The following is a 15,423-nucleotide window of genomic DNA, read 5'->3' as shown; positions in this document are numbered from 1 at the left end:
CATCAGTTCAGCTCAGTCCTCTTTTTAAGTAGGACCCTAAGGTGTCCTGTCAAATTTATGTTTAAATGCTGAAAATGAAACCTTTATATTCCTTTCTTTTTTTTTTTAAAATAAATTTATTTATTTATTTATTTATTTTTGGCTGCGTTGGGTCTTCGTTGCTGCAGGCGGGCTTTCTCTAGTTGCCATGAGCGGGGGCTACTCTTCGTTGCGGTGCGCAGGTTTCTCATTGCGGTGGCTTCTCTTGTTGTGGAGCACGGGCTCTAGGCGCACAGGCTTCAGTAGTTGTGGCACGTGGGCTCAGGAGTTGTGGCTCGCGGGCTCTAGAGCTCAGGCTCAGTAGTTGTGGCGCACGGGCTTAGTTGCTTCGTGGCAGGTGGGATCTTCCCGGGTCAGGGCTCGAACCTGGGACCCCTGCATTGGCAGGCGAATTCTTAACCACTACTCCACCAGGGAAGCCCCTATATTTCTTTCTTTTAAAGGTTTTTTGTGTTTTTTTTAATGAGTTTGGAATAGTGTTTGAGGATTAAGATTCTTAGGGAATTTAAAACCTAGCTTAATGCTGAGGCACTGCCTCTGTCTCTCTCAATTACCCAAATTGAATGAATAACTGCATAAACAGGATATTGCATCCTACCACCAAAATGGGTTCTATTTAATTAATTTAATTTAATTTATTTACTTCTGTACTGAAATTACATTTTATTAAATGTAACAAACTCAGGAAGGGAAACACTTGTATTTTTCCATCCATGCTGTTGTCTGTAAACAACAGATAATACGGAGTAGATTTGAAAGCCCAAAGATGGTGTTTTTTTCCCCTCATTGATTAGAGGTATTATTTTAAGTGTGTCTGCAGTGTTAGCAAACTCCAGAACATCAGCTTAGTATGTTCTACTCAGAATCAGAGGTACTTGAGTCACTGGCACCTTCCAGGATGAAGACTGACAACAACAATAAAATAATCCATTATGATAGTAACAAACTTCTGAACTCAGAATTTCTTATCTGGAAAAGCTCAGTTCTTTTAAGCAGTCTTTTCTGCCTTTTATCATGGGCTCAGGAGTCAAATCATGTGGGTTCAAGTCCTGGCTTTTCCATTTCTAATTGTCTGGTTCTGGTCAAGTCCTTGCCTCTAGTTTCCATATTACTTCATCTGTGATTGGATGTTAGAGGTCCCCATCTCCTGACATTGCGGAGAGTACCTTCCCAACAGTATTAGCTGCCTTTGTTGCTACTAATCTTATTTTTATGCGCCCCCCCTCCCCCCACCCCCGTCACCAACAATCTTCTAAAAAAATGTGTGAGTCTCATTAAGTTAGATGTAAGATGGGGGCTGATAAAATCTTCTGCCTTTAGTGGTCACTGGGAAGGAGGCGGAGGCAGTCTGAGCATTCCACTACTCCATTCAGTTGAGCAAATCAAGTCTCCTTTCCTCATCATTCGCTTAAAAAGAAACATTTATTGAACACCTACTAATGTTAAACTTTGGGCTGAACAGAAAAAAAATCCTTGTTCTCTAGGAGCTTTTGATCTGGCTCCACTACTTTCAGTCACAAAGGATTGGCAAGAAAACAAGCAAAGACCAACAAAAACACTTCTGCACTTTCATCAGAGTTTTTTAAAAATGTAGATGAACTAATTTGGAACTGATGAATGAGCACTTCTGTGCACACCCTCCCCATGTGGTATGTAAATGCCCATGTGTTTGCTCTTTGGAAAGGTTGGAATAGATGCTTCATGTGCCAGTGATTTTTATACCTGTCATGAGAGAAAAATGTACTTTTTTTTTTTTTTTTTTTTTTTACTATTACTACACCTTCGTTTATTCAGACAACAAATATTCAGAGTGCCTGCAGTGCTAGACACTGGGTGAACAGGAGTTAAAAGAAAATAAAACGCCACATTTCCTAGAGATCACAATAATAGCTTGTTTGGCAGAGGGTTTCAAATCCTGTCTCTGCTCCTTTCTTAAGGTATGACTTTGGGGCAAGTTACTTAACCTCTTTATACCTCAGTTTCTTCATCTATAAAATGGAGATAATAACCACACAGGGTTGTTGTGAAGATTAAATTATTTGTGTGACTAATGCCTTGTACTACTAGTATTATCATTGTTACTGTTCTGTGGCAGTGGTGGAGTATAAACAACAATTTTGAATTGAAATGGGGATAAAGGACCTTCTGGGGCATTTTGTAAAACTGTAACCAAACCATATTGCTACTTTTATCAAGAAGGTTGGGTTTAAACTCAACTAGTTTATTGAGGGAGGCAGGTCATTACAGAATGAGGAGCAGTCAGTAAGTGGTCCTTTAGTTTGTCTGGGTGGAGGTTTTTATTCACTTATCAGGTCTCCCTTCTCCCTTTTCTGTAAGTCTGGCATGTTGATTTGACCATATGAGAAATCTGAGGAAATAAGCTTTTTCTGTGAGGAGAGAATAGTAGACACCTTAGAAGCAAAGAAGCTTTTATTCTGAAGGAACTGAGAGACCTTGCATTCTACAACCAGATTCAGCTGTCTCTTACCATTCTCTCACTTGAAAAAATTATAAGACTTATGGATAATAATGAGAGAAAATTAATTAAAAATACAGTACAAAAAATATAAATAGTGCAGAAGGGTGTAATATAGAAATTTATGTAAGATCTTAATTTATGTAAGATCTTTAAAAGTTCCTCACCAGTCCTCCCAGTAGTCCCCCAAAGTAATTTCTGTTACTTCTTTTGTATCCTTCCAGAAATTTGTTTATATATAAGCATATGTCTGTTCTTTTTTTTTTTTTTTGCTGTATGTGGGCCTCTCCCGTTGCTCTGGACGTGCAGGCTCAGCGGCCATGGCTCACGGGCCCAGCCGCTCCGCGGCATGTGGGATCTTCCCGGACCAGGGCACGAACCTGTGTCCCCTGCAGCTGCAGGCGGACTCTCAACCACTGCGCCACCAGGGAAGCCCCTGTGTCTATTCTTAAAATCAATGAGTCTCCCTTAAACCCAAATTCGCAGCCACTTTGGGCCCCTCCCCAGAGACAACCAGTGTTTCTTGTGTATCTAAGGATAGTTAATGCTTTTATAAGCATTAACTTACGTAGAATATAATGTAACTTACGTAGAATATAATGTATATTTGTGTATGCAAATGTAGATATATATTTTTTTCTCCTCAAATGTTTACATTTTGTATTTCCAGAAAGTTTACACTGTCACAACAGTATATGGGAATCTCTCTTTTTCCCCACACCCTTACCACAATGGATTTCATCTGTCTTTTTTGTTGTTTGCCAATCTGTTGGTGATAAATAGTATCTCATTTCTTGTGCTGTGTTTTTCTTTAATTATGAGTGCGTTTGAGCATCTTCGTATATTATAGTTGCATATCCTTTGTTCATTTTTAATTGGAGTTCTTAATTTATGTAAGATCTTTATATATTTAAAAGCCTTTGTTGTAAGGCTTGTACTAGTCTTTTTCAGTTTGTTCTTTTTCTTTTTACTTTGGATATACAAGTCTTGAAAAAGAAGAAGAAGAAGAGGAAATTACCCTCTGATGTGAATGAAGGGAAAACTGTCTTTATCAGGTATGACTTTCTATCTTGAAAACTGCTGTTTGTGTTGCCTTCATAGGTTTCTTTTCTTCCCTTCTTCCTCCCTCCCTTCTTTCCTTTCTTCGTCGTCTTCTTTTTGCACTAATTCTGTTAGCTAGGCCAAAAAGTTAGATGCATCGAGGACCATTAGCACATCTGCCTAGGAACATAGCACACAATGAGAAATGTGTAGGAGAATCAGAACTACGCACAGAAGATAAATAGCAGGGGTCTTTATATCTTGTCCTCATTTAGATTTCATTCTTTGTAATTGGGGTGGGATCATTTGGAACAAATCAGTTTTTCAACTATTAGAACCATCTTGCTTCTGGCCTTTGTTTTAGGGTGAGTGCTGGGGAGGGGTGATACCACTTATCCCAAACGAATTCTCTCTTCATGCCTAACTTATCTTCTACAGTCATGTCCAGAGTATAGTGAGGCATCCCATCTGTTTCCTGGAAAACTGAGGGAGGGAGATAGGTGTTGTATCATGTTGCCATTGCTGTTTTAGTCCTACTGACTGCAGTAGGTTGGTGTTTTCAGGAGGTTGGGATATCTTCGGCATACCTCAAGCATGCCTTCTCATCCTTTCTTAAGTACCATTGTGCTAGGGCCATTTGGGTCTTATTTTAAAGATGTCTATTTTATTCTCTTGTATAGTCTTTTAAGATTGTTTTCATTATACAAATAATTTATGTTTATTGTGGGAAATATAGGAAATGAATAAGCAAAAAGTTAACCTTAATCACTGCTTGGGGAACACCCACACACATGTTCATAACATCATAAATATTTACAAAGATGATTTTAGCCTATACATGCTGTGCTGTAGCCCATTTTCTTTCTTTCTTTCTTTTTTTAATTTTTCAATTTAATTTTTTATATAGCAGGTTCTTATTAGTTATCCATTTTATACATATTAGTGTATAAATGTCCCATTTTCTTTCTTTATAGCATGTCTTTCCATGTTTCTTTTTACTGTGTTATTTGTAATTTCCATATAATTTTGTATTTGTAGAGGATTCTGTGTAACAGAAAAGAAGGAATGCCACACTTAGAAGCCTGAGACCTCAATACCAAGGATACCATTCCTTATACATCTTTTAATTAAAAAAGAACTTTACTTAGGAAAGTAAAGGATGGAAGAGAGAAAACTATGTCCACGATGAGGCAAATTAGAAGAAATAATGTAGCTAGGATATGTCTTATTTCAGAACATCTTTTTTATCTTGGTTATTCCATAAGATAGAGCTGTTTATGGGGTTGTTAACTAGCATAAGAGAAGTAAAATTGTAGATATTTATTTGGGACTGTTTTTCTTACCCCTGAAAGGCTGTGCATAGCTGGGAAAAGAGGAATCTTTACACTGTGTTGAAATTTAGTAGAACAAAATCTCCTTCCAACATTTTCTAATCCCATCGAGAGAAATAGTAGTTTTTTTTTTTTTTTTTTTTGCACTTAGCTAGTAAACTTTACCATGTTTGGTTTTGAGTTATTATTTTGAAGGATTTTCTGACTTCTGTAAAATTTTAACTGAAACCTGGATTTCATAGGAGTACAGAGGAGACATTGAGAGACATTTGACTTTTCATTAGCTGTCTGTGAGTCTTTTGGTTGTAGTAAGGGAAACTAAGTTTGGCCAGTTTAAGTGAAAAGGCTGGTATGTTGGATGAACATTAGGGTGGCTCACGGAATAAAAGTTGTCAAAGAGCAGACCTCAAGAAGGGGATGAAGATCAGGGTGGTTCTGGGACCCTGGCTGCAGAAGGCTATGTGGTCTTTTCTCTGAAGACACCCATCCTTTTTTCTATCCCTCGTTAAGGTATAACATGTATTCTGTAAAGTGTGTTTAATGTAAGTGTACAACCAGTGACATTTTTCATGTATATAACCATCTATATACATATACCTTTATACATAGATATATGTATATCCGTGTAACCATCACTCTGATCAAGATACAGAACATTTTCAGCTCCCCATAAGTTCCCCTCAAGTGGGACACTGCTGTTTTGAAGTGAATCTGTATCTACAACTTCTGGTCTTTGTATATGTCTGTTCAAGTTTTATATTCCTGGGAAGGAGAATTTGATTAACAGGAAGGTCAGTCGGTTACAGCCTATAGGCAGAGTCATACACTGGAGGCCTGGCTAGTGGGAGCCATCCCCTGGTGCTGTCCCTGGGAAGGGTGGTTATGAGCAAGGGAACCACTCCAGTTGATGTCTAACTCACTCACCTTGTACTGGAACGTAGGATCTCACTTTTGTAATTGACCTTTCTTGTGACCTGATTGTCCTCCATAGAAACCTGTCCTTCGACTCAGAGGAAGAAGACCTTGGAGAGCTCCTCCAGCAGTTTGGAGATCTTAAATATGTCCGCATTGTCTTGCATCCAGACACAGAGCATTCTAAAGGTATTTGCTGTCAGCTGGTCAGGCCCAAAAGGGTTGAGACCGCTGCCATGGGCACTGACTAGGTTACATGAGAGCATAGTGTGTGCCACCCTGAGGGGTCCACCATTATCCAGGTTTCTGTGATCCATAGAAGCACCAAGGACATTCTGAGGTTGTCTTCCATGTTGTCAAACTCAGCATCTGTAATGGTGCTGCTGGCCATAATTTTGTCTCAGCTTTTTAAGCTCTTGCTTATTTACTTTAGGGTAATGAATTTCATTTGTTGTTCTTTGAATTTCAGATGTGATAGCATCTCATGGGTATTAATCATTCCACATTGCTTGAAATTGCTGGGATATTTTTCAGTTGCTTTTGTTAGAGATGGAAGCTGACAGAAACTTTGTTGCAGTGGCAACAGTCAGAAGGAAAACTATGTAGCAGGAGTGCTGCCTTAGTTTTCTTTTTTTCCCCCCCTAAAGCTATTTCTTTTGAGCTTAAAGGTTGACCACTCCTCATTCTAATATACTGTTGTTAGGTAAGCACCTTTTCAACCCGTTCATAATCTTTGATTTTATCAACTGCAGTCGTTCTACTAAAGCAGTGAATTCTTAATTCATTCTGGTTCTTGATTCCTTTGAGATCTAGCAAAAACTCTGAACCCTGTCCTCAGAAAAATGCCATTTCTGAGTGTTTTGGGGCTCTCTGGAGCCTATCTATGGATTAATTGCCTCCATTCTGAACCTTCTTATTTTCCAGTTTGATGAAACTTGATCATTTCTGGTTTTTACTCAGCTATGAAAGATGTAGATGAGGTAGTATAATGGAAAGAAAACTGAACTGCTTCCTGGAGATTAGGATCTAATCCCAGCTAAACCATAGACCGGCTGGGTGATTTTTGGCAATCATTTAACCACTGTGGGCTTCAGTTTCTTATCTGTAAAACGAGTGGGTTCAACTAATCACTTAACGTGCGTTCAGCTCTGATATTCAATTATGCTTCTTGGACCTTCTCCATTTCTAGTATATTTTTCTGAAAATGGGCAACTAGGATTGCATAAAATGTTATAAGTACTGTAGGATATTGCTTGACTTTGATGATCTCTTTTGTCTCTTTCAGGGTGCAGTAGTGTATTGGGTTGACATTTTCAGAATGGAGTCTATAGTTGACTTGCTCAGTCTCTTTCTTGGTCTGTTAATGTTAGCTGAGAGTTAATGGTCTTAATAGGCATAGTTTCCGTTATTTTTTTTTTCATAATGCATTGTCTTTCCTGAGCTCATATTAAAATTTTCTGGCACTTTTTCTGCCTCCTCACACAACCTCCTCCTATACCTCATCCCTGTCAGCATGCCATTTCACTGCCTGGAAGGGCTAAGTATTGTCTGAAGACTTTTAGGAAGGTGGTAGGATTTAACCCAGTAGTTACCCTGGAAATTCCAATGGTAAAATTCTTACCCATTCAGAGAGAAGAACTCATCCCATTTTCTTCATATTGGACAAACAGGCTAATCTGCCTGTTAGAAACATTTTCCCCCCCATATTTCTTTCTTTATTACTTGTTTCTTCCTATTGAGTATCTACTAATGCTGAACATTATGGTAGGTGCTACAAATGTAGAAATAGCCAAGAAACATGGCCCCTCTTCCAGAGACATTCAAGTCTTTTGGGGAAGATGCCACCTGACCAGTGCTGTAATAGAGATGAGAGTGGAGGACCGGCGGGGGTTGGTGGGGGGCACTTGGCTCTGCCTGGAGGAAGCAGGGAAGACCTCACTAGATGGCGACCCTTGGGTTGGCCTGCCACAGGTGTCCTTTCAGTTGGTCTGCTGTCATTCATTCTTAGAGGGGCAGAAGATCAGTGCTCCAGTAGCTCCAGGAAATATGGCATTATTTTCATATATGAGGGAATAATTAAAGTTTAAAGGAATACTAACAAAATATTATGGAACTTAATTGGTTTTTTTGAGTTTACTGTAAGGTGAACTTTTTTTTCTTACATAAGCTGCTTTTTATCAAGAGCAGAAAATTAGGATGGGTTGATTGGCCCTGCCTCTAACCAGTGAAAGGTGTGGAAATTCTAAAGCATGAGTCGAGTTGAATTCATGAAAACAAAACAAAACAAAAAAGAGTTGAGCTCACGGCTTTCTGATTCACCACTATGTTCATGGGATAGAGGCCAGGGACTTTTACTCCAAGAGCTAGATCTGTCCTTATATAATGCCTCCCAGTGACTGTGATGACAGTGAGATCTGTAATTTAATTTCAGGCTTAAGTGGTTGCTGCCTCATTTTTTTAGTCCTCTGATAGGCACACAGAGAGTGATACTGAATTAAATGTTAGGCTGGAATTTCTCTAGATTTCTTGTGGATATTTCTTATTAAGGAGTAGAATGGTGAGACTAAAGTTTCTAAGAAGCCTTAGAAAAGATGAAGGAAGTAATAATAAAAGTTCATTGTGAGCAAGTGTGCTATCTTACCTGTCTTTGAACCTCCAGTGCCTGACACAGTGCTTCTTAGTTAAGTCTCATAGTACTAAACAAAAGGATGCTACTACCCCTCCACTTTGTGTCAGGCTGCCACCATTTGTAGTGTTGTCTTTGGATTCCTGGTGGGCCATGGGTGTTTGGGATCTACTTAGTTTTTTCTCTCTGTGCAGGTTGTGCATTTGCCCAGTTCATGACTCAAGAAGCGGCTCAGAAATGCCTTGAAGCTGCTTCTCCAGAGACCGAGGTAAGGAAGACATTTCCTTTACTCTGTAACTTGGCAGTAGTGGCTCCCAGGGGCAACATCTGATGTTAGCACAAAGCCGCATTATTATTATTGTCCATGGTATAATAATAATAAAGCGAACACTTGTTGAGCACGTAGTGTGTGTTAGGCACTGAGCTTTACGTGCATCACTTTACTTAATCCTCACATCAGCCCTGTAGGTGTGTATAAGGTAAGTACAATCATTCTTATTTTACAGGTGAGGAAACAGGTATAGTAATCTATTTACGGTTCACTCTCTGTATGTCAGTCTTTATCCTAGGCTGATGACATGAAACACTGGGACAAGAAGGGATTAAGGCCATCTGTGAAGTGGAGTAAATGTTTGAGAGAGAAAGTGTGGGTGATTGAGAATTTTTCTGTGATTTCTATAACCAAGTATAAATTGTTTTGAGATAAATTACTCTGTATTGCCATTGTCTCTTAAATTCTCCTGAGTAGAGTTAATACTACCATTTCATTAGCTTTCTTTAGAATACTAAAATTTTGCCAGTTTACAGATCGTTTTCCTCAGTTTGGGCCTACTTTGGGACTAATCAGCTCCCTTAAAACAAACGAACATGTGGTGGCCTTTGCACAGCTGTGCTAAATACTGTTAGGCTCAGTGATCTACTTGCAACCAGCTGGGCTAAAACATCCTGGGGGTTGGGTTCCACAGTATAATTGGGGTTTGCTGTTTTCCCTTTCCTTGGTGTTCCTTGTCAGGTGCTTAGTTTCTACTCGTCATGAATTTTAAGAGGTTGCAATCTGTTACAGAGTGGTGGGCTTAAACTGGATGGCCGGCAGCTTAAGGTTGACTTGGCAGTGACCCGTGATGAGGCTGCAAAGCTCCGGACAAAGAAGGTGAAGAAGCCGACTGGGACCCGGAACCTCTATCTGGCCCGAGAAGGCTGTGAGTGGTGGCAGGGAGATGGGAACCAGGCTTCTGAGTAGCTGGCCCCTTGCTGTGACAGTGACCTGGCAATAGTATGTTTGGGGCATGTTTCAAATTAAAAACCCTGTGTCCTCTTTAACAGTGATATATTGTTAATCCACTTTAGTAGATGTGGCTTTCTGTTAGGAAGGCTTCACCCAGTTCATGGATTAACGAGTCCCGTTCTCCTTTCTGCCTGCTTGCCTTTAGACCTTTTTGTCAGAGGATTAGCAGGGCAAAGAGGGAGGAAAAACTCAAATTACCTTTGCCTTTTGTCATCATTCCTGATAGGTTTTCTGAAGAAGTTGAAAATTATGACGAAAATTACTCTTTTGGATTACTCATGGATTTTAAATATGCACTGAGTACCTTTCCCTTAATGTGAGAAAGATAATCAGGAATTAGTTTTAATTAAGACAAAAGAGAATCCTTTCCTCTAGGTCACACAATATTGCCACCTGCTGCACAGCTGCACAGCCTGGACTAGCAAATGGGAGACCATTAGCCTTTGAGACTAGGCCCTGTGTTATGATGTAGCTGTTTTCTAGGTTGGCTTATCTCACTGCTTAGTAATGGCTCCCAAATACATGCGCATTGAAATTCCAAGGACAGGTTATAGGTAGAGCATTTTTGCATTCTAGATGCCTAAAATGTACTTATTTCCAGAATTTCCTCTAGGCCTTTCCATCTGACTTTGGGCATGTACATGAAACTCTTTGAGGGAAAGGAAGGAGAGGAACAAAATCACAAAATGTTCAGAGTTTTAGTCCTTGAGAGCAGCTCATAGACAAGAACTTAGCCCTGTAGCCTATTTCTGGACCTACCCAGATGCCACTATGTCCTGGCCAGCATAGTCCTCTGGGCCCTGTACAGAGAGCTTGCATCATTCAAATCACATTCCTCTTATTGCTCAGTGAAAATTCCCTTGCTGATGTCTTGGCCTTTTTCCCTCTTTCTGCAGTGATTCGTGCTGGGACGAAGGCTGCAGAGGGTGTGAGTGCTGCTGATATGGCCAAAAGAGAACGAGTGAGTAGATTAGGCACCAGTCTTCATGTTCTGCATGACTTAATAAAATCCATAAATAATAATAATTGAATGCTAGAGATGCTCATCAAAGAGCCAAGCAAGTATCGGTCACAGGTGCTGCTTACACTGTTGTTAGAAAACAAGCACACAGGTGAAACAGCAACTAACCCAGCATTATACATAATATCATGTCAGCATTATATGCCATTATAGGAACTGGGTCTTATTCTTTGTTTTCCTAATGCTCAGCAGTAAACGTTTGCCACATAGTTTGCTTCTGGGTCATGGAGTAGATCCCTAGAGGCTCGGGCTGTATATAATTAGGTGTCAGTATAAATGCAGAATAACATAAGAAAGGAAGGTCAGGGTGGCTAGAGTTAGTAGGGAAGGAGGTGTAGATGTGGGTCTTGGAAGGGAGAGTTAAGATGTCTGTTTTGATGGGGGAGGGTGGTGTCTCCAGTAGGAAAACTATGTTATGGGATTTCCACTGATAACTGATGCTATTGAGTTCCTTTGCTGCTCGGCAATATTTGTTCCGGTAATTTTTACTTTTGCCCATATAGCTTACTTTCAAAAAGCTAAGCCAGCCTAGAATGGTAAAGATGCATGATCATTAACAGAATTAACTATGGAACCTGAAAGTGCAGAAGAGGACGGACAGAGATGAGAATATAGTGACAGCAAGAGGCAGCATGTCTTTTCTCTGTACAGTTTCTGGACTAGTGTCCTCAACTTTTTTTGGTAGTGAACATCTGGAAATCATGGTTATTTGGGGGGCATTGTATGCCCTTTTCTGATCACAATGTGATAGTGACACATTTAATTCTCCCTTAGAGTGAATTTTTCTAGCAAAAAGCTCACTAGATTATACACAGTGTAATTCACAGCAGGCACAGTTTTTCCTAGGAGAAAAATTAGACTGTTCAATTTAAGCATGATAACCTCTTCAAATAGCCCTTTTAATATTCATTTCCAGGGTATTTGTTTATTTTGTGATTTGTTAGTACCTTTCCCAAACAAGAAGCAGCAGGGATGAGACTTGATAAAAGAAAAAATTTAATTTCAAACTTTCTTCTACTGAGCTAATTTTAACAAACAAATCAGGAGAAGAATGTCATCCTTTCACTTTAGAGACAGGTTGCCCTGGGACCAGTGCTTTGTGTAGCATAGTTGAGGCTCTAGACGGTTTGTTTCTATGGCCATTGACGTTTCTTTGCCTCAAGGTGGCAGAATTGAGACGTTTCTTTGCCTCAAGGTGGCAGAGTTGAGACGTTTCTTTGCCTCAAGGTGGCAGAGTTGAGACGAGACAATATTCTATCAAGAATTCTTAAATAAATTCCATTTCCTTTAGGAAGGACTAAGTAATTAGTTTGAGTTGATGGGTAGATAAGGGCTTGGCATAGATGTTAACTACAGTATTCTTTTTTATTTGCTCTGGGCCGGGTTTGAGCTTGGGATTTTATGTGTATTACCTCATTGCAGCCTCACATCAGTACTGAAAGATTGGTCTTATATTTTGATCTACAGTTCTACTCTGTAGGTGAAATTATTGAGGCTTAAATAATTTTATGTAGCTTCTCCAGTTAGAGATGGATTTCTAATTCAGTCTGACTCCAGAGCCCATAATCTTATCACCTCTCCACCATCATCTTGCTTCCTTGACCCTTTCTTTCCCTGTGCTGAGTATCGTAAGGCTGCAGCGTGGGTGGTTTCCCTCCTTTTTTCTAGATGTGTGGTTATTGGATAGGCATCATGATTCTTTCCTGTTGGAGAATTATGAGCCTGTATTTTTAAAGGGTGGATTGTATTGTTAACAATTTATTGTTCTTTCAGTTTGAGCTGCTGAAGCATCAGAAACTCAAGGACCAGAATATCTTTGTCTCCCGGACCAGGCTGTGCCTGCACAATCTCCCAAAGGCCGTGGATGACAAACAGCTCAGAAAGCTGCTGCTGAATGCCACTAGAGGGGAGAAGGGGGTGCGCATCAAGGAGGTGAGAGTTGGCCCTGCCCACTCAGAACTCAGGTACTCATCCTGGGTCAGATCGAGTATTTCATTCAGGCTGTGGTGCTGGCAGATTGACAGATTTTCTTTTGGACACAGTCAGCAGACAAGGCTGAGTTTGGCGATTTTTGTGGTTTTATGGGGTTGAAAAATTTTTTTTTAACCTCTTCTAAGAACTACCTTTCACATCTGACCAAATTGCAGCAGAATGTGAGGAAGTCTCTGCCCTCATGAATTAATTTAGCAAGCATTTATTGAATACCTGCTGTGTTCTCAGCATTATACCAGGTGCTGTAAGGTTAATTTTCTTGCTGAGAAAATAATCTGTGTGCTTTGCTCTTTAGAAGGGCATTTCGCTACCATTTAGTAAGAGCCATGTAGGCTCTTACCCTGTAGTAAGAGTCCTCAGTGCCCTGTGGTGAGCATAGAGAGCCACCCGGGTCTTCAGCAGTTGTGTTAGACAGACTCTGGATTCACACCAAGACTTGGTTAGGCTCTGTGTGTGTACAGAGACCTCTCCTCTGCTCCCACAACACCCCTGTGTACCTGTGTCATAGTACTGAGTACTACATGTCCTGTGATGGTCTGCCAGTCATTCCTCCCCACCAGGCTGAGCCCTTAGAGAGCAGGTGTTATCTCATTGTTCCCAGTTCTTGGCACAATACCTGGCACATAGTCATCTCTTGATCAGTGTTTATTGAATAAGTAACCTAGCCAATATTATGAATCTGCTTTGCTCTGATTCATCACCGTAAACTATTTTCCTACTCCTGGAAATCCTCTTCAAAATGTAAGGTATTGGTATTCAGGGAATTCCAGGAGAGAATGTGAACATGTCAGCACGTAGCTGACACCACTCTTGGTAAAACTTGGTAACTGTTCAACTGTTACTGGCATAAGGGTGAGTTGTGTAATTTCTCATTAACGTCCACAATGCTTAGTAAGAGTCTGCACATTTAACACCTGCCATCATTTAGAGAAATGTATGTGTGTTTTACAATATTTGCATTATATTGAATTTTTAGTTCTTTCGTATGTGTAAATATCGTGTCTCAGTAAGATAGTAAGCCTCTTGAGGATAGGAGCCTCATTTTATGCTTTTCTTGATTATCCTACAGTACATGACACAGTTCTAGACACAGAGTAGATACCGGACGCACAGCAAATGCAGCATCCATGTGTACCCAATGCCTAGACTTCTCTGTTATGTGATAACTACAGCTTCCAGCAGTAAAAGCACATAAACTATCAGTTTTCCCCAAATATCCTACTGTTCCTCGGTGCCCCGGGATGCCTATTACAGCTTAAGGATTTAGGGGAAAATCATGCCAGAGAGGATCTGAGCTCTGAGCAAAGACAGCTGAAGCTCCTTCCTGTATTTCTGAGGCTATATGTTGGGCAGGATCTTCCCCATACCTGAATTGTCTTTCTTATCTAAAGCCATCAGGCCCTTATCCTTCCCTTCTTCAGTAATTTCCTTTCTGAGTGGTTTCTTCAGTGAGGAGATCCACAGATGGCTTTTTAGCCTCAGTGCTAACTTATATAACCTCAAGTACCACATACCTCTCAGCTTGTGTGTATTGTCGTGTCAACAGTTAGCTATTATAATTTTTCCTTGGGAAGTTTATTTTATTTACATGCTTACTTGTAGGTCTGTGTTGATGTCTGTAAGCTCTTAGAAAGCAAGAAATTATCTGTTTAACTCATTTTGTGCTCTCCGTAGGTGTATTCTAATAAAACAGACATTCGTAAGTGCTATTCCAGTAAAACTCTTGTGATGGTGATATATATGAAAACTGTTCCAATAACGTGATTTCTTGTTGAAGCTGTTAAGGATCTTTATCCTCTAATTACTGATTCTTTTTCTTGTTCTACTTGTAGTGTCGGGTAATGCGAGGCCTTAAAGGAGCTCATGGGAAAATTCACGGTCAGTCCTTGGGCTACGCCTTTGCAGAGTTCCAGGAGCACGAGCATGCCCTGGCGGCCCTGCGCCACATCAACAACAATCCAGAAGTCTTTGGGCCTCAGAAGGTGAGCCTCATCCTGTGGGGGGAACACGTTCCTCTGAGGGCCATTTGCGGAAAACCCTCTGACGTTTGCATGGTGGGTAAGAGTGGCAAGGCGTTGGAGGAGTGATCAGTGATTCAGGTGATAAGATGATTAGAAGGAGCACTAAACTGGATAGACTGCTTGCAGAACTGGCCCCTTGCATTTAAGTAGAGTGAAGTGAGTAGCATCCTCTGACTTGCAAGAAAGAGGGTAGTGGTGGGACGATATCTCAGCTCATTGCACGCAGAGATTAAGAAATCTAATGAATGACTTTCTGTCCCCTTCTGCCACAGAGACCAATAGTGGAGTTCTCTTTGGAAGATCGAAGGAAACTTAAAATAAAGGAACTGAGGATCCAGCGCAGCCTGGTACAGAACTGAAATGTTTTTTCTGTCTGTTTTTTTTTTTGTTTGTTTGTTTTTAATTTTTATTAATTTATTTTTGGCTGTGTTGGGTCTTCATTTTTGTGCTGGGTCTTTCTCTAGTTGCGGCGAGTGGGGGCCACTCTTCATCGCGGTGCACGGGCCTCTCACTGTTGCGGCCTCTCTTCTTGCGGAGCACAGGCTCCAGACGCGCAGGTTCAGTAGTTGTGGCTCACAGGCCTAGTTGCTCTGCAGCATGTGGGATCTTCCCAGACCAGGGCTCGAACCCGTGTCCCCTTCATTGGCAGGCAGATTCTCAACCACTGCGCCACCAGGGA

General features: G+C 40.6%; 1 protein-coding gene across 1 annotated transcript in view; it reads left to right on the top strand.

Moving 5' to 3' along the window:
- RBM28 (RNA binding motif protein 28) overlaps positions 1–15,423 on the top strand; it is a 29,627-nt gene that overhangs the window by 7,528 nt on the left and 6,676 nt on the right. The window contains exons 5-13 of the mRNA XM_065884130.1: positions 1,942–1,944; positions 3,501–3,570; positions 5,879–5,988; positions 8,620–8,693; positions 9,489–9,624; positions 10,607–10,671; positions 12,505–12,663; positions 14,556–14,705; positions 15,017–15,091. Coding sequence (XP_065740202.1) covers positions 1,942–1,944; positions 3,501–3,570; positions 5,879–5,988; positions 8,620–8,693; positions 9,489–9,624; positions 10,607–10,671; positions 12,505–12,663; positions 14,556–14,705; positions 15,017–15,091 — 842 coding nt within the window. The remainder of the gene's footprint in view (positions 1–1,941; positions 1,945–3,500; positions 3,571–5,878; positions 5,989–8,619; positions 8,694–9,488; positions 9,625–10,606; positions 10,672–12,504; positions 12,664–14,555; positions 14,706–15,016; positions 15,092–15,423) is intronic.

Source organism: Phocoena phocoena, chromosome 9 (assembly GCF_963924675.1).
Source record: "Phocoena phocoena chromosome 9, mPhoPho1.1, whole genome shotgun sequence".
Classification (NCBI taxonomy): Eukaryota; Metazoa; Chordata; class Mammalia; order Artiodactyla; family Phocoenidae; genus Phocoena; species Phocoena phocoena.
This window is presented reverse-complemented; position numbering and strand designations above follow the sequence as displayed.